The following is a 25,824-nucleotide window of genomic DNA, read 5'->3' as shown; positions in this document are numbered from 1 at the left end:
CGTGTATGATTATTAGACGCTGTCCCTTTGATGCTGATGCTAGAAGTCCGTGTGCTGAGTCGTTGTTCCAAGACTTGCTGTGCAGATGGGATGACAAAATGTATGATCACCGAGATACACATTATTTCTTCTTACAGCTCGATTAGAAATTCGTCTCAGATATCTTCTCTTGCCTAATATCATATTTTTCAATTAATAACGACCTATTTGTTTCCCTTTTCTTCTGTGAAAATTCCAGTTTTCTTAGCAGTATTGTAACACTATTATTGCCTCTATTAAAGCCAATTGCGTCTTTCAGTTTCATACTTAATGCAGTAGCTACTGGAACGCATTTCTAGGTGATGTATAAATCATATATTCTTCGCACTACACTTTCGTCAAATGCGTCTAGTTTCTAGAGTCGAATAGCAAACGAAACAACATGCACATCACAGGACATACATAACCGACATTAACAACAAGTCAATTTGTGAAGAACCCACCTCAATTACATATGCATACCGACATTAACACATTGATTTGGAAGAACCCATCGAAAACTATATAATTCTAGATACCATAATACATCGTTCACCAGCTTATTAAATGTACCTCTGTGAAATTAATGAAATTAACTTTAAATAGATAACATAAGGCGTTGCATATACCAGGTGTATCTCTTGCTTCTATTTTTTGGAATGTAGGCAACACTGTATTTAATGAGGTGCCATGGGAATTCAGGTGACCTTTGTATAGGGAAATCTCCCTGTACACAATCAAAATGTTTTACCCCTACTCTACTGATGATTTTGATAAACAAGGAAACAATTAGTTGTAGGTACGAAACTGCCTCTGCAAGTGATACACACACTGGCTCAAGGAGTACAGTTTCGTATTTACTACACTGACTGTGAATGTGCGGCACTATATAACTTCAAAAAGAAGGGGCAAGAGTTACACTCTGTATATGCCAAAAATGAGATACATCAAGACATAGACAACAAACAACTTAACAGAACAGTCATATATATACCGTATTTGCTCGCGTAATTTGTGCACTTTTTAATTAACTTTGGCCACTGAAAAATTGGGGTGCGTAAAATATGCGGATTTTTCAAATAAGAGGTCCTGTTCTGAGTTCTGAGCTGCACGATTGCCGAACTGTTCCGCGAAACTTATCACTTTCAATTTATATGACGCGGTGTACCGTAATTGTTATTTTTCTTTCCCATCTTGAAATACTGTATAAATAAAGTATTTACGGTAGGGCTAATTTTCTATACCGGTAACTTGTCTCTACCAAGGACAAGCATTGTTAAAATAGCGAGACTTTGGGGTTTCTTTCTGAAGCAGGTACTTCAGTTGCTGGTGAATGACCTGCGATGGACTGTAGGGAAGGAAAATCCCTACTACACTGAAAAAAATATGTACGTAAAATGTGTGCGCAAAATACACGGAGCAAAAATAAAGTTCAAAATAATCCCTTAAAAATTAGGGGGCGCAAAATACGCGGGGCGCAAATTACGCGAGCAAATACGGTATATATATATCATAAAACCATAACAGTTGATGATAGCACATCTTAGTTTTTTATCCAGTTGTTTTTAATACTGGTAACTAATCTCTGTTTATTTAATTAAATAGATCTCTCAATAGTTATCGTAATTAATAGGGTCAAGAGTAACACGCAACATTTAATAAGATCAGATAAACAGGCTTTGATAATCTCATGATTATGCAATCTGTATATTATTATATCAATTCAAATATCTAATGGCTATCTATATCTTAAAAATGTTATCTCTGAAAAAGGTAAAAAAAAGGTAAAGGTATCCCCGTAACATGCCATGAAGGCACTTGGGGGGCATGGAGGTAGAGCCCCATGCTTTCCATGACCTCGGCACTAGAATGAGGTGGTGTGGTCGGCACCACGCTCTGACCGCCTTTTACCCCCGGGAAAGACCCGGTACTCAATTTTTGTAGGAGGCTGAGTGAACCTCGGGGCCGTTCTGGAAGATTGGCAACGAGAAAAAATCCTGTCACCACCTGGGATCGAACCCCGGACCTTCCAGTCCGTAGCCAGCTGCTCTACCAACTGAGCTACCCGGCTCTGTCCATAGATAATTCTTCAACTTAACTGATTTTAATAATACAATTTTATTTCCTCTTTTAGCAAAATAATGATGATCATCAATTTAATTAATTATATACAAATTCATGATTGTACACCCACTTCATATCATAACCAATACAAAGTGATGAACTCATGTGTAATTAGCCCTGACATTCCATATTTGGTATTAATGTTCTAGTTATTGTATAAATTTAAATGTATAAGATGTAAAATGTTTTGAAGTATTTCTTTGCTTTGTACTATAGTTATTATGTATCACATATTATAAAACCAATGTGAAACCTGATGATGTCAAGAGACATTTTATAGTACGTTAATAAAACTAGATTAGTCTTTTAGATTGAAAATTCCTAAATAAATTTCAAATAACTCTGAGAGAAATTAAATTCACTAGCATTGTAAATTGTGCTTTTCAGACCCATGTAATGAAAACTTTATACTTATTAATAGTAATATATATTTTATATAAATATTAGATATTTATATTTTTTAATAATCCATTTTTATGTAAGGCATTATTTTTGTACAATTCTAGGAATTAATATTGAACACAAACCATCAATGCATTATACTCGTAATATTCGACATATCAGTGCCAGATGTTTAGTTCATAAAAAGAAAATCTAGGACATATCCTTTTTACATGGATGTGTTGCGCTCAACAAACCTTTGAAGCACTTGCATTTGTTTTGAAGTTGTTAAATAGACTGAGGTGATTGCTATTGGTGTCTGCAATTTAAATCCCTTTCCTCACTCTGATACTCGCAGAAAACTTCAGAATGAAGTTTATTTCTTTTTAACAAATGATAATGGAAAGTAATGCATATTATGTGGGCCAGAACAGATAGTTTAGGTAAAGCCAATTTCAATTATTAAAGGCCCACTTAAGTACTATGTAAATTAATGTTTTTACTAACAGTTCTACAATTTCATTTGTCTGTAAAAGAATTAGGAGCGTAATTTCACACAATAAGACTTCCATTAGAAAACCAGGATATTATGAATGTTCTGTGCATTTTCTTATAACATAGGGACATACGTAATGTTGAAAACTGGGTGTATTTCGGCAGAATTAGTTACCCCATCAAAAGATATAATATTTTTCCAAAAGAACTGCAATAATTTGCAAATTTTCTCTGTATGTGTGTGTGTGTCTCATGTGTATGCTGAAATCTTTGACTGTTGCAGATTGACTTTGTTGCACATGACGAGATCCCCTACATCTCTGATGAAGGAACAGATGTATATGCATGGCTCAAAGCAAAGGGCATGTTCGTAGCCACTGAACGCACAGAAGGCGTATCAACATCAGACATTGTAGCACGAATTGTTCGAGACTATGACATTTATGTCCGTCGCAACCTGGCAAGAGGCTACAGTGCTAAAGATCTGAATGTTTCATTCCTTAACGTAAGTCATCAGTCTTATGCCTCTCTTTCTACGTAGTTGTTTACATTCCGCTGCTTAGGAAGTGTTCTGTTTATGGAAATACTTTTGTAGGTAACTGATTTACATCTGTTTCATACTCCCTTTTAATCAATATTTTGTCATGGGAGTGGAGTAGACACAAGAAGTTTAAGTCCTAAGCAACTGTGATGAATGAGAGATTCAGCTAAATACTGTATATCGACCCCAATTGAGAAGCAGTTGCTTTCATTGGTAATATATGCCAGACGGATTTTGTCTGAGTGAAGAGTGAGTGCATGCGTGCGTTTTTTTTCCTCTTCCCACAACATGTCCCATTACAGAGAGGGAGAGGGGGGGGGGAGAGAGAGAGAGAGATTCTTCTTGCTTCCCAATATTTTGGTGGAAGGTCCACAAATGTCCTAAGAGTTTCACAATTAGCCAGGTGCTCCATCTCCATGTCCTCTTCTCTGTCCCATTACAAAGTAATACTACATGTTTTAGTTTTCTTTTAGCTGTATGTTCTAGCTTACCAGAAGTGGTTAAAGTTTATTCATTTTCGAAGATGAAGGTGATTGATTTATTTAATGTTGATATGTTGTTGTTTTCTAATGCCAGGCGTTTGACAGTAAAGTCATTTGACCTCTTGCACTCCAATATTTTTCAAAGATATTATCATGGCCAGCCACTGAAACACAGATTTTGAGGTTTTCCGAATCCATTTCTTGGTTTGAGTTGCACAATGGGCAGTTAGGGGACTGATATATTCCAATTCTATGCAGGTGTTTGGCCAAACAATCATGGCCTGTTGCCAATCTAAATGCAGCTACAGACGATTTTCGTGGTAAATCGGGAATTAACTGTGGATTTTGATGCAGAGAGTTCCATTTTTTCCCTTGAGATTGTGTTATCAAATTTTGTTTGTTGAAGTCTAAGTATGTAGATTTAATAAATCTTTTCACAGCGTAATACGTAGATTTAGTAACTGGCCTGTAAGTAGCAGTGCTGCCCTTCTTTGCTAAAGCATCCGCATCCTCGTTTCCCAGGATTCCACAATGGGACGGTATCCATTGGAATACAATTCTTTTATTGAGTGATATTAATCGAGAGAGCATTTTAGTTATTTCTGCTGTTTGAGATGAAGGTGTGTGTTTAGAGACGATTGATAGAATAGCTGCTTTGAAGTCTGACAATATAACTGCATTCTTAAATTTATTGATGTGACATAGAAGATTCCTGAGACTTTCACTTATTGTTGATGTTGTTTGATTTTTTTTTTCTAATCTTTCTCTAATTTATGGATATATATATATATATATATATATATATATATATATATATGTGTCTAATCCCATAAAGTAAAAGTAAAACTATAACATATTTACATCAGTTATCATTTGATATATATATATACACCATACAGTACTTACATACAAGTGTAATGTTGAGTCTTTTTCTTTTATATTGAAATGCTAATTCTACAGCCTTCAAATAAAATATAAAATATATATATATATATATATATATATATATATATATATATATATATATATACATACACACACACACACATATTATATTTGCATCTCATCTGACTCCTGGTATTACTGCAATTTGTCGAAGTCTTATCTATTTAATGAATCTTCAGAACGCATTTGTATAATTTGCTATGAGGTTACTGTAGGTGGTTGGCCAATTCCCTCCGCTAGATACAATCAGGTTCTTCAGAATTTTCCGTTGTCTTTCCAATATTTTGCATTCATGGATGCGATGGTGTGTAGTTTGCTCTCCTAGACTGCAGGGGCACAATGGATCGTTTGCTAGTTTAAACCTATGAAGGTAAGCTTTTGTTTTCCCGTGCCCTGTAACAATCAATCTTCTTAATGTATCCAGTTGTTTGCTGACAACATACGAGTAAAGTCCACTATAGTCCACTGTAGTCTATTCAGTTGTTGTTTTTCACGAGAAATGAGGGGTATTTTGATCGATGTTCATTATAGATGCCTGTTGCTAGTTGCCAGAGTTGGGGTGTAGTGCCCTGTAACAAGTGCTGTGAACTCTGGTGATATGGGGATTTTGAGTTTTAGTCGTTCTATCGTTGGAAAGAATAATTTGCATGTAGCACCTGTGTGTTTTGCCATTGACTCTGCCACTTTTCAAGACATTCTTTCGTCAGCTCAGTGACGACTGATGTTAACAGGTTTCCTGTTATAGATTATAGGTAGTTCACTATCTTTGGCTGCTTCTTTGGCAAGTCTGTCTGCAAATTCGGTGCCTTCTATACCAATATGTGCCTCTACCCATCCAAAGTGAATTGTCCAGTTGAGGTCCTTAAGTTGACGAATCTTCCTTCGAATATCTTCTATAATTGGGCTATGTATAACATTATTTTTCAGTGAATGCTATCAGTGTGAATGGTTGCTGTTTTTTTTGTTGTTAGTACAGTTGAGGAGAGATTGTAGCTGTTCCAGGGACTTCAAAATGGTTATAACCTCGACTTGATTGTTTGAGCAATTTTGATATAGTCTGTACTTAAATTTCTTTGTCAGAATTGTATTTACATATATTGCTACTCCTGCATCAACTTTGTCTTCGATGTGTGTGCGTGCGCGCTTTTCTCGGGTTCGTCCTGTGCAACGAGGAAAACAAAGCTGTATTTTGGTGCAGTGGTTCTATGATAATTACAGCTTATCACAAGCTGAACATGTTATCCCCAGTCCACTTCATTTTATCATCCACTTACTGTGAAGTACAAGTATGTCTGACCACGTCCAAACTGACATGGTAAATTCCTTTGTGTTCGTCAAAAGAACCGACAGTTCTTAGGGTGCACAGCACGTGCTTCAAGCACCGTTCACACTTGACCCCATGGCGAATTCTGCTCGACCCATGTTGCACTATAGCTGTAGTGCACCAGTGTGTATACACCTGAGTATAAATCAAATTTGTAAAGTGCTTCTTTTAAATAAATACGGTTAATGTTTTCATTATGCATTGTACAGCTGTACAGCCCTCTCCTCTGATTGAAGCTGTGACATAGTCCAGAGAATCAGATATTTTACACTTTCTGTAACGGAGTGCAGGCCTAGAGTTTAGCAAGTTTGACTTGGGCTTCAAGTCTGCACTTGGGCATGAGTTCGAATCCAGCTTGGGCTGATAAAACCCGATTCGTTTTTTTTTTTTTTGTTTGTTTGTTTGTTTGTTTGTTTGTTTGTTTGTTTTTTTTTTTTTTTCCGAAATTTTTGTTAACTACAGTAGAACCTCTATTATCTGTGGTTATGAAAGGTTAATCGAAAGAATCTGATAATCCGTACTTTAAAAGGAAGAAGTATAAATATAAGTCTTATACTCCTCCTTTTTGCATCATGTTTCTTCTTCTTTGTCCCATGCTTCTTCCTCTTTGTGTCCTCTTTTTTTTCTCTTTGCCTCATCCTTCTTCTTTGACTCATCCTTCTTACTATTTGCTTCATCCTCCTCTTTGTCTTATCCTTTCTCTTTGCCATATTCCTGTTCACCTGATTCTTCTAATGATAGGCTGCTGAAGATTTATCTCATTTGTTCACTTATGGCATGACCTGAATTGCTGATTCATTTTATGTAACTCGGAAAACACTGCAGTATCTACCTATTCATATTCTTCGTAAAGTGAAGTTAAAACTTTTACATCACTCATTATCCTCTGTTAGGCAGATTCTCCAGTTTCTTTCATAATTTGTCTGTTTCTGGACTTAAAAAATCTAACATATGTATGCTTGCAATTTGATTACATCCTTGTAACTTTCTAGCTTCTACTGCCTCTTCACATTAACATTCAGTCCCTTGAGAGATGTAAGAGTGCTGTGAGCAAGTGGTAAGGGTTGGCAAAGTTGAAGACTATGTAACTGTACAGTTACCATAAAATAGCATGCTAATTGAACAGTCAAATTCTTGTAATTCTGAATAGAGCCCTTCGTCACGTCGATGCTTTGGCTTTGTTTCTGAAGACATTGTGCTTAGCTAGGTAATATTTTGCTTCCACAAGAATTGCGCACAGGAAGGGAAATTAATTGTACAGATTGTACACCAATATAAGTAACTCTTAAGAAATAGTCTGGGAAGCACAGATTGTACACCAATATAAGTAACTCTTAAGAAATAGTCTGGGAAGCTAGATAGCTCAGTTGGTATAGCAACTAGCTACGAACTGGAAGGTCCTGGGTTCAGTGCTTGTTGGTGACATATTTTGTCATTGCCAAAACTGGCTCTAAAGGTTCACTCAGCCTCCTATCAAATTGGGTATCGAGTCTTTTCAGGGAGTAAAAGGTAGTTGGAGCGTAGTGCTAATCACATCACCTCATTCTAGTGCTGAGGTCAAGAAAGCGTGCTGTCCAAGCGCCTTTGTTGCATATATATATATATATATATATATGTAATACCTTTGCATTTTACTTTTTTAAGGAATAATCTCACTCTGGCGTGCTTTATCCTGAATCATTCTTACATGTCGTTGGTTATTTATCTTTTTTTCCACTTTTTTACCATTAGCATCATTGTCATACTGTATGTTAATTGTCTGTCTTTTATGGTTTTATCTGTTCTGTATTCACTTCATTCTTGTTATATTCATTTTAAATATAATTGATTTTGATTCTTGGAATTCATTAATATCCAAGCAATTGAGTCAGCTGATGACTTCACGCTGTAGAGGTCAAGGCTTGAGTCTTGATAACTACTGTAAGAAACTGCTACAGGTTAGATTTTTTCGAATACTTCTGTTTCTTCTCCCATTTTCATTCCATCATCACTAGTTGATTGCTTGTTGTTTACATTTTAAACGAAATATTACTTCATTTGTTTTACATTTCTGTGTGTGTAACTTCACAATTTGTTTTATTAGGAGAAGAAATTCCGTCTACAAAATAAAATGGATGAACTGAAGGACAAAGGAAAGCGTGTGATGGAGAACATTGGAGAAAAACGAGTGGACATGATCCAGAAGTGGGAAGAGAAGTCCCGTGACTTCATTGATGCCTTCTTGCTGCTCTTTGGGAGGGAAGGTCGTCTGGTAAGTTAGATTTGTGCAGGGTCGTCTTTTGCTGAAAAGAAACTAAAAAAACTTAATGCCTCCTTCCCTCCTCCACTGATCAACTTACTTTATGTACATAAATGTGTCGGCTGACAATTAAGGACATGGGTGGACTAACGAGTTAAGTAAGAAAATGAAGTTTTGAGCAAATCTTAGTCAGTTTTAGAAACGATGGCAAATGAATACATATGATTTTTGCTACTGCAATGAATATAATCATATTTCCCTGAAATTAAAATAAGCATTTATTTTATTAACTTATAGTAGCAAGTTGTATTCAAGATCTGAGGTTGTACTCTGGCATGGGTTCAAACCCCACTTGGGCTGATTAACTGGTTGCATTCTTCCAAGATTTACCCCCACTGCAAAATGAATGTCAAGTAATCCTGTGGCGAATCCTTCGACTTATCTCACCAGATACAATCTCGTTATCACTAAATCCACCAATAGCCTTCAGGTTGTGATGATTTCGGAACAGAAATTGACTTTTTTCTTGTTTTTATGTTTGTGCCTCCATCTCTCGAATGCTTCTAGGTTTATAATCTCTGTACGTTTTTGGATACTTACAGTCGCACATATGGAATGAAGGAAAAGGACGGCTAATGCAAGCGTTGTCACCACCTGCGAGTCCTCGACGAGATGGAAGCCCCACTTCATCCAATAGCAATGACCATGATGAGTCAGTCAGGTGAGCTGCATTGAAGTAGGCACACGCTGTGTATATTTTATATATATATTGCAGGGAAAACCGGGAATTGTACTCGAAACAAGTAAGAAGTTAGGTTTGGAAGTAAACCCCGAAAAAACGAAGTATACTTGACTCGAAAACATGACGGCCTCTCTTCTTGGAATTGGTAATCCCTCATAAACCCCCATCCTCTACTCAACCCCTAGCCGCGTGGCAGGAATACAATAGATCCCAGCATTGCCAAATCTAGCAGTCATTGCCTCTACCTGTTGGGTTTCACCCGTTTTCAGTATCTTTTTAGACATTTGTCGACGTGTTGTTTTATACCGTTGTGCGCTTCAATATGTCTATTTATTCCGGCCATGATTAATGAGTGTTGTAGCAGATGATCTGCAGCCAGGCCTCCTGATTCACCTGAAGATCCAGGACCATCACAAGAACAAATAACACCGTCGAAAAAAACAGAATATCTTATTTGTAGAGGAGTGTAGCTAAAAAAACAAAGTGTTAAAATTATTCTAACGTTAGAAATTCTATCCATATTGTAATCGAAAGTTAAGGCAGTTTGATAAGTACAAATCTTAATCACTTAACATCGGACGCAACCGGCGGAGTTGGTAAAAAAATTATATATGGGGCATATAAATTAAGAATTACGATTCACCAACTGAAGAGAAAATAAACTAAAACAGAATTCGGTAAGATAGACGATTTTATACGTGATTTACTTCGTCGAACAGTATGTGAACAGTACGCGAAAAAGATATCGCCAACAGCAAATAAACTTACGGAAATATTCTGGCCTGATTTGTACATTGTGTTTAAGAATACAGAAAAAATTTCATTCGATTCTATCCAGCACTTTCGGAATTACCAGGAAAAGGGTTTTTAAGGAATATAGTTTGCGAAGAGGAAAAAAAAGCTCATGCCGTTTTCCACTTAACAGCTATTATAGCCAATGCCGCACTTTACATTAAAATCATAACTTCAGAACTAATACAGAGCCACTGGCGTAGCTCAGTTGGCTGAGTTGACTACCGATCCGAAGTTGCACTCAGGCGTGGGTTCAGTTCCCCCTTTGATTTATCTGATTGGGGTTTCTTCGAGGTTTTTCTCAACAGTAAGGCGAATGTCAGGTAATCTATAGCGAATCCTCGACCTCATCTCGCCAAATACCATTTTGCTATTACCAATCCCATCGACACTAAATAACTTAGTAATTGATACAGTGTCGTTAAATAACTAAAAAAACTAATACAGGTTGTTTTACCTGAATGAACTTCAATAGTTGGTGTAGAAATTTAAATTTTATATTAACTTACGCCTATATTTTACATAACAGAATTTTAAGGTATAAGAAGTGTATATGCATCCTTAATTAATTCAATCATATTTCGTATCTTATAACGTTCCTTAGGCCTACAGAAAATTTGCATCGAATCAGCAACTAAACTGGCAGAGAAACAAATATATTCTTTTTTGTGCTTTAATATGATTTTCGTGTTATGAAAAAATGATCTAAAAGGAATACATTTATCCATGACTGGTATCTAAACTGGTCTTTATTTCACCGTCCTTAGCAACCTAAATAATGACATTATTCACAGCAGTGCTTAAAAGTTTTCTAACTTACAGCAGTGAATTAAATGTTTTTAAATCACTCTCTATATGACAACCAACATATTAGCATTAATTAAAATGAATATATACGAACTTCTTTGCCAACAACACATTACAAAGAAAAGACCTACAATTTAAAATTAAATTTACATACCAGTAATGAATAAAATATTGTATAGCACACTAGAGTAAACATTTTAATTGCTTGTGGAAATTATCACCCAAGGCGAAGCGGATAAAATCTAATTTTACTCTCTTGTACTATAAATTGCTATTCAATGATCACAGTTTCCGAAAATTTTACCAGCGTAACATCCTTAATTAAGTATAAAATTCTGGAACTTCAATAACATGAGAATTTAACACTTATTATATCATTCTGCATTTCTTTGTTTATTTAGGCAAAACATGTTAGTGAAAATATAAATATAAAGTATTTTTAAAATAAGTTTGTTCATTTTTATACCAATTTTGTTTTATTAATTTATAAATGAAGGTATATTCACTAATATAGTCTCGCTGAAAATTGCGGTTTCACGGAACAGAGCTTGAAAAACGTTCGCAAATCACAATGACTTCAAGAATTGGCAACTCAGCTAAGTGTTTATCCCTTGCGCGTGCCTGCAGTTAACTGGTGAAGGGGATGAGGGAAGGTCGTCATGTTTTCGTGCGAAGTATATATGATTATATCTCATGGTCAGAACATAGTACGAAATGGAAATATAAAAACTGGAAGTTTATCCTTTGAAAAGTAGAAAAATTCAAGTACCTTGGAGCAATAGTAACAAATATAAATGACACTCGAGAGGAAATTAAACACAGATTAAATATGGAAAATGCCTGTTATTATTCGGTTAAAAAGCTTTTGTCATCCAGTCTGCTCTCAAAGAAACTGAAACTTAGATTTTATAAAACAATTATATTACCGGTTTTTCTGTATGGTTGTGAAATTTGGACTCTCATTTTGAGAATGGAACATATGTATGTTTAAAAAGATATTTTTTTCTCGATTTACTTATACATATATTTTTGTGAATAGTTAATCATATTAATAACAACAAAAATTACTTGTACTCTTTACTATGCATCACTTCGCAAGATATCTGCCTGACATTCTTATGCAGCTAAAGTATAAAGGGGCAGGAGGAGAGGAACTAAGGAGAAAGGCACCGAACATTAGGAAGGGGAAAGGTTCTACAGGGTCTTGGCAAATATGAACTGAACATAAGGCCATTTACTGGTTCTTAACAAAGCCCTTTATTTTATAGTCCCGTCACTCTAATTTCCGGCAGCCAATCACGTTGCAGGTTGGCTACATTTAAACGTCTGCGTCTTGTGATTTGCTGATGAAGACGTTATGCATTTCCTAAGGCTCGATAAATACTTAATATAATCGCCCGCCATTTTGGCTCTTTCGTTGGCGCTCGCAGAAAGCACACGAAGACGTTATTTGCTGAATTACATTACGTTTGATTTATTATCATAGGAGGTACGACATGATAATGTTTAACGGTGTGGCAAATAGATTCCTCGTCTGGTAACTCGGCAACGAAAGAACAAAAATGGCGAACGATACTACCTACCTAGACTTTATAGAGCCTCCACTTCCTAAGATGTAAGCAAAGAGGAGGAGTCACGTCGGGAATAACATCGTCGCGACTATAGTTTACATGCTTCACTTTATGTATTGTTGGATGCATATGGAGTAGGGCGAAGTTGTAATATCTTGATATTCCCTCATATATTCGAACATTGCATGACTCTTATCTGTATAGCTGAATCACAGTAATGCTTCTCAGCAACACTTTTGTTAACAATGCATATACCCTCGATATTATGTCACAGTTGAAATAAATTTGTAAAAATGACTTAATGAAATCCAGAATCACCAATTATATATGCTAGAGAAGTGTGCTGTATATTTTATGCAGTGTGATTGACTGAAATCTGTTGCAGTCCCCCCCCACCAAAGGCTGGACGTTATGATTTTTCACCGAGTTCATCAGCCAATGCCAAATTCAGTAACAGTGCCAGCCCAGAAGACTTTTCTGATGACGATGATGATGAGCGCCAATCAAAGTGAGCGGCTCATTGAGCTCAGACCAAGAATTTGTATGGGATCAGCACAGGATGTGAACTTTGTAACATAAACCCGTTCAGCAACTCTGCAGTTGGTGTAAGACAAAAGTTACGATTGGTTTAAATTAAGTATGTTTGATGGCACGGAGGAGTAGCGTGGATAAAGTGCTGCTTCTGATTAAGCTAGATATTCCTAGGATTATTATTTACATTTGACATATTCACAATAGTGCATTTAAAATTATGAGTAATACTTTCCTTTTTTTGTCCCAGGTTTCCATGTATTATGGCCTTATTTTCCCGCACAACTGGAATTTTATATCAAAGATTTCCTCAAAATATTTTATAATAGAGATTTAGAAATCAATTTGTAAAAGGTCCTAAATCCGCAACTGACTTCACACAATACGAGCATGATATTAATGCGAAATTTCTTATGTCTGTACATTATTTTCAAGGTTTATTCTTTTCTCATATTTATGAAATATATTTATTGATATATTGTTGAGTCACTTATAATTTTAGATTATACTTTTGTTTTATTATCATGTTGCGTTTTTAATTTTATTTTGTTCCTATACAAAAGGAATTTGTTGCCTAAGGACAGAGTGAACTGTCCATGTTGTAAATGTAGTGATATGTAAATACATTATTTATTTTAGTACAGATGTTGATGTTGCTATATTCATGCACAGGAGGGTGTGTTGTAGACATAAGGCGTGCTCGATGGGTGTGTACAGCTTCGTTGTCATGTATTCTGCTTGTTTACTGTGAAAAGGTTGATGCTGCAAGAGGAAAGGCACATGAGTTGCAAGTCATTGTAGATATTTATTTTAAGATTATGTCAAAACTCCAACACTTGACATAGTAAATCTTCAAGTTGGCTGCTGGTGCTCTTCAGACATGTTATTACACCATCTTGAGTGTTCATTTAAGGTGTAAGACAGTTTCCATGAATTTTATATTAAACTGTCATATTTATATATGGCACATACATTTCTGTAAAAATATTATTCTTTGGCTGAGCACGCCAATGCTCTACCGACTGAGCTACCCAGAAACTGTACTTGACACCGACTCAATTTTTTTCCTTTATATACACATACCTCCAGTGGGTTGACAAGATGTCAGAGACCCGACATGGGGAAAAATAGAGCCGGTGTCTGGTAAAGTTCCTGGGTAGCTCTCAATCGGTGGAGTGTTGGAGCACTCGGCCAAAGGTCCCGGGTTCCATGACTGATCCCGAAACAATTTTTCCCTTGAAATTATTGTAGTCAGCTTCTCAATGAGCTATACCTGAAAGCCGGATTTGCATATTATTCTTTGAAAACATAATGTTTTATAGAAAATATATTAATGTTTAGGTGAGGGGTTTGGACTTTTTCCATTGCTGGTTGTCACAATCAAAAAATTAAGACACAACGTTTCGAAGGGTGGTTCTCCCTTCGTCTTCAGGTGGAAGGAAGGAGAGAAAGGAAAAAACCTACTGTTGGGATCGTTATGTACAGCTATTCTGTATGACTGATTGATTGATTGCTGGCTTCGGTGGAGATTCTAATTAAGAAAAACCCGAAGTCATTAGCAGTATGTTGGCACTAAACCAAACGGAATAAAAAAGATGGGCGTGAAGCGGCTAAAAAATTGATGAAAGACACACAAAAGGAGGGGGCGGGGAACTACAAAAATGAACAAGTGTTATGATACCTCGATAGAAAATAAAAGAAGGTAAAAATGGAAAAAAACTAGTAACAAGGACATGATAAAAAACTACTACTGCCACCTAGCGGTAGCAGACAAACCGTTTGGTTTAGTGCCAACATACTGCTAATGACTTTGGGTTTTTCTTAATTAGAATCTCCACCGAAGCCAGGAATCAATCGATCAGTCATACAGAATAGCTGTATGTAACGATCCCAACAGTAGGTTTTTTCCTTTCCTCCTCCTTTCCACCTGAAGACGAAGGGAGAACCATCCTTCGAAACGTTGTGTCTTAATTTTTTGATTGTGACAACCAGCAATGGAAAAAGTCCAAACCCCTCACCTAAACATTAATGATCCACCATTGCTTTCCAACCCCTCATTTAGATCAGAAAATATATTGTCTATACTGTATAACGAACAATATACAGTGTTTACACAGTCAGCTACAACTTAACACAGCCTAGTCAATCTTAATGCTTTCCCATGTTAAGCAATGTTTTTGTTCCTACTCTTTTTTTTTTTCCTCGTAGTGGCATTATTTATGCAACTTGTAAATACAGTGAATACATCTATTAAGGATAATATTTTAAATAACTTGATTTGTGAGAACAGTTCATAAGCTCTATCATATTATACTTGTATTTATAATTAACTAGAAGAAATCTTTTCCTGATGGACAGATCAGCTAGGACACAGCAAAACCAAATGGATGCCACACTTTTTCCTGTATAAAACATACACTCAGAACAAACAAGTTTGTCCACCACTGTGGAGTAATGGTTAGCACATATGACCGTGAAACTAATGGGCCTGGGTTCAAATCCTGGTTGGGACAAGTTACCTGGTTGAGGTTTTTCCAGGGTTTTCCCTCAGCCCATTAAGAACAAATGTTGGGTAACTTCCGACACTGGACCCTGAACTCATTTTGCTAGCATTATCATCTTCATCTCATTCAGATGCTAAATAATCATAGCAGTTGATAAATCATCGTAAAGCAACTAATTAAAAAAAAAAAAACAAACAAGTTTAACAGTGTCATCATTCTGTTACAGTCAAAGGCAATTATAACCTCACACACTAGCAAAACTACATAAAGGCCAATTCACATGGGGATACCGTAGTTTACAGGAGTCAAGTGCTTGGAGCAAGTCGACTTTCCTTCAACTTTCCCCGTGTGATATGGTCGAAACAGTCAAGTTGTGACTTGGCGGTCAAGCAGAATTTGAGTTGATGACCTGTCAACTTTTGTGTCCACTTTCCCGTCACGTGACCAACTTGACTCCACCACTTCCCGCGTGTGAATGCGAACTTGTAACAACTTGGCAAGTAGAAAGTTTGTAGTTTTAGGCCTATTGTCGAAGTAAATTAATAATAATAATAATTAATAATGAGCTCCCCTAAGTGGAATTCCAACGGTATAAAGTTTTTGGAAGTGTATGAGAAGTATGAACTTCTGTGGAATATGCGTGACAAAGAATACCTCAATAAAAACAAGCGGGAATTATTATTCCAGAAACTAGTCAATGAACTCATGGAACAGGGTTTCGAAAACATAGATGTAGAAGTGGTTCGAAAAAAGTTAAAAACCCTTAAAACAGGACTCATTCTGAGATGTTTCCTGTATTCTGCAGGACCTTCTTCAGCTAATTCTTTCAACAAGGTACCATATTTGCTCGCGTAATTTACGCCCCCGCGTATTTTGCGCACCCTAATTTTTAAGGGATTATTTTAAACTTTATTTTTGCTCCGTGTATTTTGCGCACATATTTTACGTACATATTTTTTTCAGTGTAGTAGAGATTACGTACATATTTTTTCCAGTGTAGTAGGGATTTTCCTTCCCTACAGTCCATCGTAGGTCATTCACCAGCAACTGAAGTACCTGCTTCAGAAAGAAACCCCAAAGTCCCGCTACTTTAACAATGCTTGTCCTTTGTAGAGACAAGTTACCAGTATAGAAAATTAGCCCTACCGTAAATACTTACCTATACATATACTAATTGAGATAAACTCAGAACAGGACCTCTTATTTGAAAAATCCGCATATTTTACGCACCCCAATTTTTCAGTGGCCAAAGTTAATTAAAAATTGCGCAAATTACGTGAGCAAATACGGTATTAGATGCACCATGCATAATTCTTCTATGAATCCATTTCTTAACCAATGTTCTCTTTTCTTTTTTTTCAAGAATATTTTGTAATTCATACAATAACAAGGCGCCAAGTAGCTGCACACATGCTTGAATAAGTGCTGGTGGCATCTTCAGTTTCACCAAACTAAAAATGCCAGTTCACTATTGATTTTTATTAACTATAACAGAATACAAGAATTCAAACACCACTACGAATACAACATTCAGCGTGCGCTTTTTTTTTTTTTGGATGGTTTCAAGTTTAATGTCTCCGTGTGATCACAAATATAGCATCAAGTTTAGAGGCTTCAAGCACTTGACTCCTGTAAACTATCCCCGTGTGACTCGGGTTTAAGTGACAATTTAAATAAGAAAACTGATCAAAACACTAAAAAGTCTACCGTAGAAAACATAGAGTTAATGGATACTTCCACATTTTGGATTACAAGGAAATTGACATTGAAAAGGGAATAAAATTTCAATGGCAAAACAAAATTCTGAACAAACAAACATTCTTTAAAAAAAAGTAGAAGCTCAAATATTCCACATATACATTTACGAATTACTTGGATATGACAGAACTTTCAGCACCACAAGAACGACGACGACCAGCTATAAGTCATTACCATTTACATAACTAGTGCCACTGCAGATGATACCCGGAGATGTGAAGTGACCAAGCTGTTTTAAGTTCTGCATTGACTGTGATCAAAACCTAGAAGATTTTATAGAAAATGTGTTAAGTTCACACTCCATAATGAACAGAGTGCAGTGTAACTTAATTTTACTTTTGACGCAATTTACTTTAACTTCATGGGTGACTCTTGTTAGTATTTTTTAATTATGTTGAGTGAATATATTTGTCACAAAGTATTTTTAAATAGATATTTCGGCTTCTGTCATACTTTTGTGTTATTTTCAGCTTTGCAGTGCAAAGTGTTGTGATGTATGTTATCAGTGGCGAAGCTAATGGGCTAATTTTGGGTAGGCTAAAATTAATTTTCCTGCTTACCTTATATTTTATTATACAGCAGTTCTATGCTTTGATTGTTCTTCGTTACAGAATTGTCAGTTACTTGTTCCTTAAATTTCTGGTTATTCACAAGTTACTTAACCATTTTTCTTTCAATGCCAAATATGCTGAGAGAACTTTGTCTTTCATTTGTCATTGAATTACGAGGACAATTTCTTATCCTTTTCAGTTTGCTGATACTTCATTCAGATGAAGCTGTAGTGATAGGGAATTAAGAATCAACTTGATAAGTTTTGTTACCTGTCTTTAGATATTCTGAAGATCGTTGTTATGATGAATTTCATTAGATCTGCAGGAGATAAATATTTTTGTCTGTCACAATAAGTGTTTCTTAATTCATTTTCCAATTGCTCTTTGCTGAAGAAAGTATAAGCATTCAGAATGTAATTTAATGTCATGGATGGGAAATTTAATTTATAATTTCCGAAGTTATTTCGATCTAGCAGGTCAATAAATCGGATATTTTAAAGATCTGCAAAACTCATTTCCATTTGCATAATCAGAGTATCTAGGATTTCATATATCAATAATTTGAGACTGAACATCTTGTTCACTTACAGTCACTCCATTGCAAAATGTTTTATAGCTTTAAACACAAGAGGTCACAGTTTTTTCTGATCTCATATTCAATATTTGATTTCAGTATTTCCTTCAGATATAGTTTTATGTTGAAAGAATTGAAAAAGATTGTCAATATATACAAATATATCTATAAAGGCAAAGCAGGAAAGGCAATTGACTTTTATTAAGGATGTTAAGTAGGCCAGAAGCACAATTAAATGATTGCATTCCAGTCTTCATCATTGTAATATTTCGGAAAATGTGTTTCATATTCTTGTACTTGACATGAATTACATGAACAGCTCGAGAATTTAAATTCCAGTGACCAGTGACACATGTTTGGTGTAAACTGAATCCTTTACTTTCTAAGAATTGTGTTCTCTTTGAGGACTTGCTGAAAATATATTGAAACCTGCAAAGTTATAAATGAAGATCTTTGTTCGATAGTTCTTGAGCAATAGATGTAGTTTATGAGCAGAACAATGTAAAAATACTGCTCATGGACATACTTGTTTAACAAAATGCTTGACACTCCACAATCACCATTTGTTACAGAGGCCTCATCATAAGTTTGGCTCACTATTTTTATCAGTAACTTCCCAAGAATTAAACACATTAATAATAATTTTCTGATAAGCCTGGAGCTGTTTTATCAACAGTAATCTCGCTATAGATTTTGATTTATCTAGAGAAAATCAAAACTCGAGTGGGATTTAATTTACTATTACACGATTAGAAAAAGTATATAAAGATTAGAAGAACTAAAGTACTCAAATTCTATTTCACTAATGTTGGCCATTTGAACGGAGCCACCATTTCAGTTGAATATGCGGTAAACAAATGACGATCGCAAAGCATATTTTATAGGACTGTCACAGTCTAGTACATACAGTCACGAAGTTTGAGGTGATTTTATTTTTAATTTCTCGTGATATAGCGCTCCAAGCAGCTAGTGACTAGGAGTACTAGGAACAATAGACTGTGCTGTATTTCGCATTGTTGTGAAAAAAAAAAAGAAAATTTGTGTAAACTGTGAAATGTTCGTTATCAGTTGTAATAAATGTTTTTGTTCAGTCAACTGTCCGAAGACAGGTCTGAACCTCACAAGTGATACCAAGAAGGCACCACTTATGAGGCAAGTAGGCCAGAAGATAATGGGGTAGGGTGGCTAGTTCCTTTCTCCCTCCATTGCATACATCACCCACTAGCTACATATTACACTAGTCAAACTTCAGATGCATGCAAACAATTGTTCTTTCTCTGACACATATTGTCAGGTGAGATGTACTACCTGATAATAGATGTACATATCAGCCAGAATCTCAATCAGAGGATTAATAAATGTTAATGGCTAAAATACAATAATTGGAATAATAATATGGGACAAGGAGGAGACTGTTGTATTGCTATAAATTGAAAGGAAAAGAGGCCAGAGTTATTCTTCTTCCTAAAGATTCAGCAAGGTGAGTTTATAAAACATACTGTATACTTAATGAAAATAATAAATAAACCTTATGTATTTAATATTTCAATAGTAGAAGAAAGGTGTTAATTTTTCCAAAGGAACATGATGACGAAATTATAATACATATTGTCATCTGCTAGGGAAGAGGTCTGTGATGAGGCAATCATAGCGATCCTAGTGGCTAGTAAGTTCAACTGTCATTGGATGCATATTCCCTATGTATTGATCTTCGTGACTGTATGTACTAGACTGTGGTACCATAAAGAATTTGCAGTTTGAAATGTTGACAAACAAAGAAACAAAATGCTAAGGTGATGATAAAAACAGAAGAAAGTATATAAAGATTAGAAAAAATAAAGTAATCTAATACAATAAAATAGGTATTAATTGACTTACTAAAATTATATTTCACTAATGTTAGCTTCACCAAAAAGTTTGAACGGAACCGCCATTTTCAGTCGACTATCTATGCGGGAAATAAGTGACGATCGCAAAACATGTTTTATAGTACCATAAAGAATTTGCACTTTGAAATGTTGGAAAACAAAGAAACAAATGCTAGGGAAGTGATAAAATTGTAAAATAAACAGCCATGATTGGTTGAAAGACGTCCTTTCCTACCGTTTTATTGGTCAAAGGTAGTATGACGTAGTAAAAGTGTAGTAGTCATTTGAAACATCATAAAAAACCAATTCTTTGGGACCTTCTTCTATACAAAACCTTAGAATAATCCTCATTTGTGATTTACAATAAAGATCAAGGGTTACGTCTGCTTACACACTAACAAACTTGCAAACGTAGCTCTTCTTTAATGTGGTCATTAATAACATCGGTTACTGATTCATTTGGCTTATGTTGAATGGTGCTGGATATACCTTTAAAGCTGGAAGTGCTCGGCAGATCACGAATAAATTTTTCTTGTCTATATAGAAGTTCCGATAACTCAAGATAATTCTCTTCATTGTCAGAAGTTTCATCTTCAAAGTGACCTCTGAAAGCAAGCTTCTTGCTTACCTAAGAAGCATAAAAGTCACTAAGTCTCTAAATTACAGACCTATTTTGTTTCATAATTTCGTTATGTTTTATGGATTGAAGTGTAGCTCCTTCAGAAATTGAATGTTCAATTCTTTCACGACCTAACGAGTGAAAACTCTCTTCTTCTTGAAGGTCCCTTCTTGAACTCTGATATTTTTTGGCCTTTCTATCAAAATTTTTTGTCACACATACTCTGTAGGAACCTAATGTATTTTTTGTATTTTTTATCCCTATACACAATTCAAGTACAACAATATGATTTCTCTCACATCACTCTTGTTGGCCATGGATACTTCTTATACCAAGAAAACTGAAATTTCCTGTTTTGTTTTCCATCTGCTATTTTAATATCTAAATGTGGTGACAGTCTCTTATCTTTGTAAGCAGATTTTGTTTTGTAAGACCAACATGAACATGGTTTCTCATTAAATTTACTAAATAAAGACGTAAGTGTTCTCTCAGTTTGAGCCATTATATACAAAATAATAAAATTTTAAACTACAGTAATTAAATAAACCTGCTAAACCAACATTCAACGAATCACAAAATCGCGTCAGCAACAGCACGCTTCTCCAGCTGTTGTGGCTAGCTTCAAGGTCTCAGCAGAATGAATGTAGCTTCTCTTATATCCCATTGCACAATAAAGACAGCTTGGTCACAGTTGCAAGTGAGCAAGGCTTTTAACTTAAGGAAGGATTACAGCAAAACCAAGTGTTACAGTACCGATATTACAAATTTATACTGGTGTACGATACATGGGTCTTTAATTATATGCTAAACCACAAAAGCCTCTCAAGAGCTTCGCCATTGTACATTATACACTTGTAAATATAAGAACAAGCAGACATTTAGGTCACACTAGGATCTTTCATACTATATATGACCATTATCTGCAGTTGTTAATGACAACAGTACTGACTGACACAGTTCATCACTCCGTTCATGTGATGTATCTTATTTGTGTTGAGCATATGTGGTAAAATTATTTTGTAATCAGCTTAAGTGTAAAGTTCTATAGTTTTAAGAAGTATCTCTTGCATCCGTTTTAGGTCAATGTTGAGTTAAGAAAAGGTTTGTGAATTTGCTTCTCATTACATTATTCATCTGTTTTGCTTGGCCTTTTCAGGGTGTTTATGTGTGGTAGTAGATTATTTACAAATATAGCATAATTATGCTTATCAGCACTAGAAACAAGACTATACTTAGCGGCAAACCTCCTGCATATGAGCTTCTATGTCTTCACGGCTCCCTTGAATCATAGGAGCACAGTATTGCCTAGTCAAGAAGTATTGCTATCAAGGGGGGAATTGGCGCTCAGGCATTTAATTCTGAAATCAGTAATTTTCAGGTGTAAAGAGAATGAATTTCTAAGTATACTTTTGGGGGAGTGAATAGGTCAGACCGTTTCCTCTGTACAATTGTTATTACAAAGATGTGGGGTTGTAGCACATTGTTCAGGTTTATCACATTCCAAAACAAGAGCACTATTGTTTAGAATGCCTATTAACCAGATATGTACTAGTTATAAAAAAACAAATACACATAGTTGAGTGATTCGCTGTTATGTTTGGTCCCTGCTGTTAGTTGTACCTGAAGCTTGGCATGTGTTAGTTAGCACGTTTTTTCTCGTGTGAAGGAATATTTCTGTTACAGCATGTCACTGAATAAAGCAAGTGGTAGTGGTAAAAAAGAGACACAAAGTTTTATGTTTTACACAGCCATGCACGATAAGTGATATTTAGAGCATATAAGTTTTTTTTGTACTTAATTTTTCAGCACTGAACAAAGAATTAAACGTGACTTCAAAAAGTGTCAGGTTTAAACTTCAGAAGCATGTGGTGTGAACCAATCTACAGTGTCCCAGATATGTTCAGAAGCAAAATAATTTAGTCCAGGGGTTCCAATTTTTCTGTCAGCTAGAAAACATAAAAATGTACTAAGAGATTGACAAACTTAAAGATGCATACACATGTACCGAACAAACAACGAATGAACGACAAATGAATGCATTTGCTGATTGAAATCGGAATATGTGGATGATGCAGCAAAGGCCCTCGGTTTGCCCTCGGTAGTGATCTCTTGCTTGTCGGTACATCAAAGGAAGTGGTTTCATGGACCGGATTTGCCACTTGTTTGTAATTCGTAGCAAAACGCAGCAGTTATTTTAATTTCACCAACAGGATGTCGAAACTCGATCTGTTCTGAAATGCGACAAAAGTTGTGAAACTGTCCTGATTCATATATTATTTTAATGTACCGAAGTACATATGATATTTCCATGCAGATATTCTGCGTCATCATACGATAAAAGAGTAATGGAATGGAGAAAAATTCTCTATCCGGGATTTGAACCCGGGTTTTCAGCTCTACGTGCTGATGCTTTATCCACTAAGCCACACCAGATACCCACCCAGCTTTGGACAGAATCGTCTCAGATTAAGTTCCAACTGTTGGGTTCCCTCTAGTGACCGCCCTCTGCACTACGTCATAGATGTCGATGAACGCAGGACTGAAGTCCACACATGTGCTAAGGTGCACTCGTTATGAGTGACTAGTTGGCCGGGATCCAACGGAATAAGCGCCGTCTTAAAATAATATGATATGCGTAAATCACTTCGTGATTTAAGACGGCGCTTATTCCGTCGGATCCCGGCCAACTAGTCACTCATAACGAGTGCACCTCAGCACATGTGTGGACTTCAGTCCTGCGTTCATAGACATCTATGACGTAGTGCAGAGGGCGGCCACTAGAGGGAACCCAAGAGTTGAAACTTAATCTGAGACGATTCTGTCCGACGCTGGGGTGGGTATCTGGTGTGGCTTAGTGGATAAAGCATCAGCATGTAGAGCTGAAAACCCGGGTTCAAATCCCGGCGCTGGAGAGAATTTTTCTCCGTTCCATTACTCTTTCATTGTGTCCTGATTCAATTCGACGTAAATCATGAAGCAAGTCAGTGCCTCTATATCGATTGCAGCTTTTGTAGAATGACGTCTGCCACCATCACCTTTTGTTTTTTTAACTCTTTTTGTTAAACTGCCTATAATAACAGTGGTTACACTTGCTATAATTATATCTTTGTCTGCCATTACTGTGAATAATCAGCAAACGTGAATGTTCTCTGACCATTTGCTGATGATTTGTACGTTGCTCCGAACAGTGAACGAACAACGAAGTTTTGCTTCATCATTCATTCGTTGTTTGTTCGCTATGTATGTACGCTCCTGAAGACGACTTTGAGAAAGATGTAGTATGTAGAACTATTATTCAATTTTATGATCATGGCGAATTTTCAACTGCTAAAAAGATTACTTATTCTCTATGGGACAAAATTTCTGATATATGTTCCACTACTTTTACCTCGGGAATATTGAAAAGTTAAGACTTAGAGAAATGATGGGAAGACAGAAATTATTTATGGAGAGAATGGTATTGTTGCTGAAGGTACACTTTATTTCAAATATTGCACGAAATTCGAGCCGAATATTTTGCTGAGATGAAACCTACAGTAGATAAATCAAAACCACATATGAAAATATTTTTGGCAAGACTCCTAAAGAAATGGTGGATTAAAGGTATCAATAGGGATGGGGAGCCGACTTATTGTGTGCCATATAGGTTCGGGAAAAAAGTAATTTCACTAGAAAGCAAGTGGGTATTTGATCTAAATTGACGTCAGATTATCATGATGAAATGACAGCTCTTCATAGATCCACAGCCTATGGTGCATTCTGAATAGTCTCTGACAAACTAAAGCCCATGGTGTGCGTTTCCTTGTTGGCTCCTGTGTTTGGTTCGGTTACGGTTATTATTCATACAGAGTAGGCTGTCTTGCATGCTGGGACATGAAATTTCGTAAACATCAAACATGGAAGCTGTGATAGAAACAAGATTCTTTCCTGTATGCCTCAATTAGAGTTCTAATTGATTTTTGGTCCATCCATATCCATAACTCATTTCGAATCAAAACTTTTCAGTTACTCTCTTCTGCTCAAATTGTAATATCATATTACTCTGCTGTTCTTTCACTCCCAGCACGGTGTAGGCAACACTCATGATTTCCGTGCCAATTCATCAGCTCGTTACACCTCTCAAACTTTGCACATATTCGTTTTATGACTTACTGACTCCAAATAACCGTACTTTTTTCATGCATGTTTTGGCCTTTTTTGGGAGTAAATTCATGTATAATGCATATTTTAAAGATTTTAGATTTAATAGCACATATTGTCCACACCTGTGGAGTAACGGTTAGCTCGTCTGGCCGCAAAACCAGGTGGCCCGGGTTCGATTCCCGGTTGGGGCAAGTTACCTGGTTGAGGTTTTTTCCGGGGTTTTCCCTCAACCCAATATGAGCAAATGCTGGGTAACTTTCGGTGTTGGACCCCGAACTCATTTTACCGGCATTATCACCTTCATCTCATTCAGATGCTAAATAACCTAGATGTTGATAAAGCATCGTAAAATAACCTACAAAAATAAAAAATAGCACATATTTAGACTTTTATATTGTATATTACATCCTTTTTTCTGGCTTTAGTACATATATTATGTTAAGTTGCATAGTAGTTCCTTTTATGAATGTTACTTCGTAGAAACTGATATTTCCACATTTGTCTATTGAGAAAAAAATATATAAAGGAAGCTACTGTTAATATGGTTTCATGGCATCCTACCTGTCAGCTGGTCTTTGAACTTTCTGCTAAAGCCTTCCTTTGTTACACTGGAATTTCCAGCCTCCAACTCTCACTCGTTACAAGCCAGAGGCCAAAATATTGAAAGAAAGCAAGGTAGAAGCAGCATGCTTGCAAACTGCAATTTAGTATACTTTTGTGTCGAATTGCAAAGTGTTGCTATAGCTCCTTTTAGGATTGCAAGAAGAGATATTGTATCAGAATGGATTGAGGGAAGGAAATTCTAAAGACTGATG

The 25,824-nt window shown here is 36.0% G+C and overlaps 1 protein-coding gene across 3 annotated transcripts in view; it reads left to right on the top strand.

Annotated features, from left to right (window-relative positions):
• The window catches only part of Pcyt2 (Phosphocholine cytidylyltransferase 2), a 42,919-nt gene extending 29,282 nt beyond the window's left edge, over positions 1 to 13,637 (top strand). For all 3 annotated transcript variants that reach the window (XM_069820404.1, XM_069820406.1, XM_069820407.1), the window contains 4 exons: positions 3,302 to 3,523; positions 8,394 to 8,561; positions 9,152 to 9,270; positions 12,847 to 13,637. In XM_069820404.1, the coding sequence (XP_069676505.1) occupies positions 3,302 to 3,523; positions 8,394 to 8,561; positions 9,152 to 9,270; positions 12,847 to 12,973 (636 nt within the window). In that variant the 3' untranslated portion in view covers positions 12,974 to 13,637. The remainder of the gene's footprint in view (positions 1 to 3,301; positions 3,524 to 8,393; positions 8,562 to 9,151; positions 9,271 to 12,846) is intronic.
• The last annotated feature ends 12,187 nt before the right edge of the window (positions 13,638 to 25,824 follow it).

Source organism: Periplaneta americana, chromosome 3 (assembly GCF_040183065.1).
Source record: "Periplaneta americana isolate PAMFEO1 chromosome 3, P.americana_PAMFEO1_priV1, whole genome shotgun sequence".
NCBI lineage: Eukaryota > Metazoa > Arthropoda > Insecta > Blattodea > Blattidae > Periplaneta > Periplaneta americana.
Note: the sequence above shows the minus strand (reverse complement) of the source record. Positions and strands in the feature narration are given on the sequence as shown.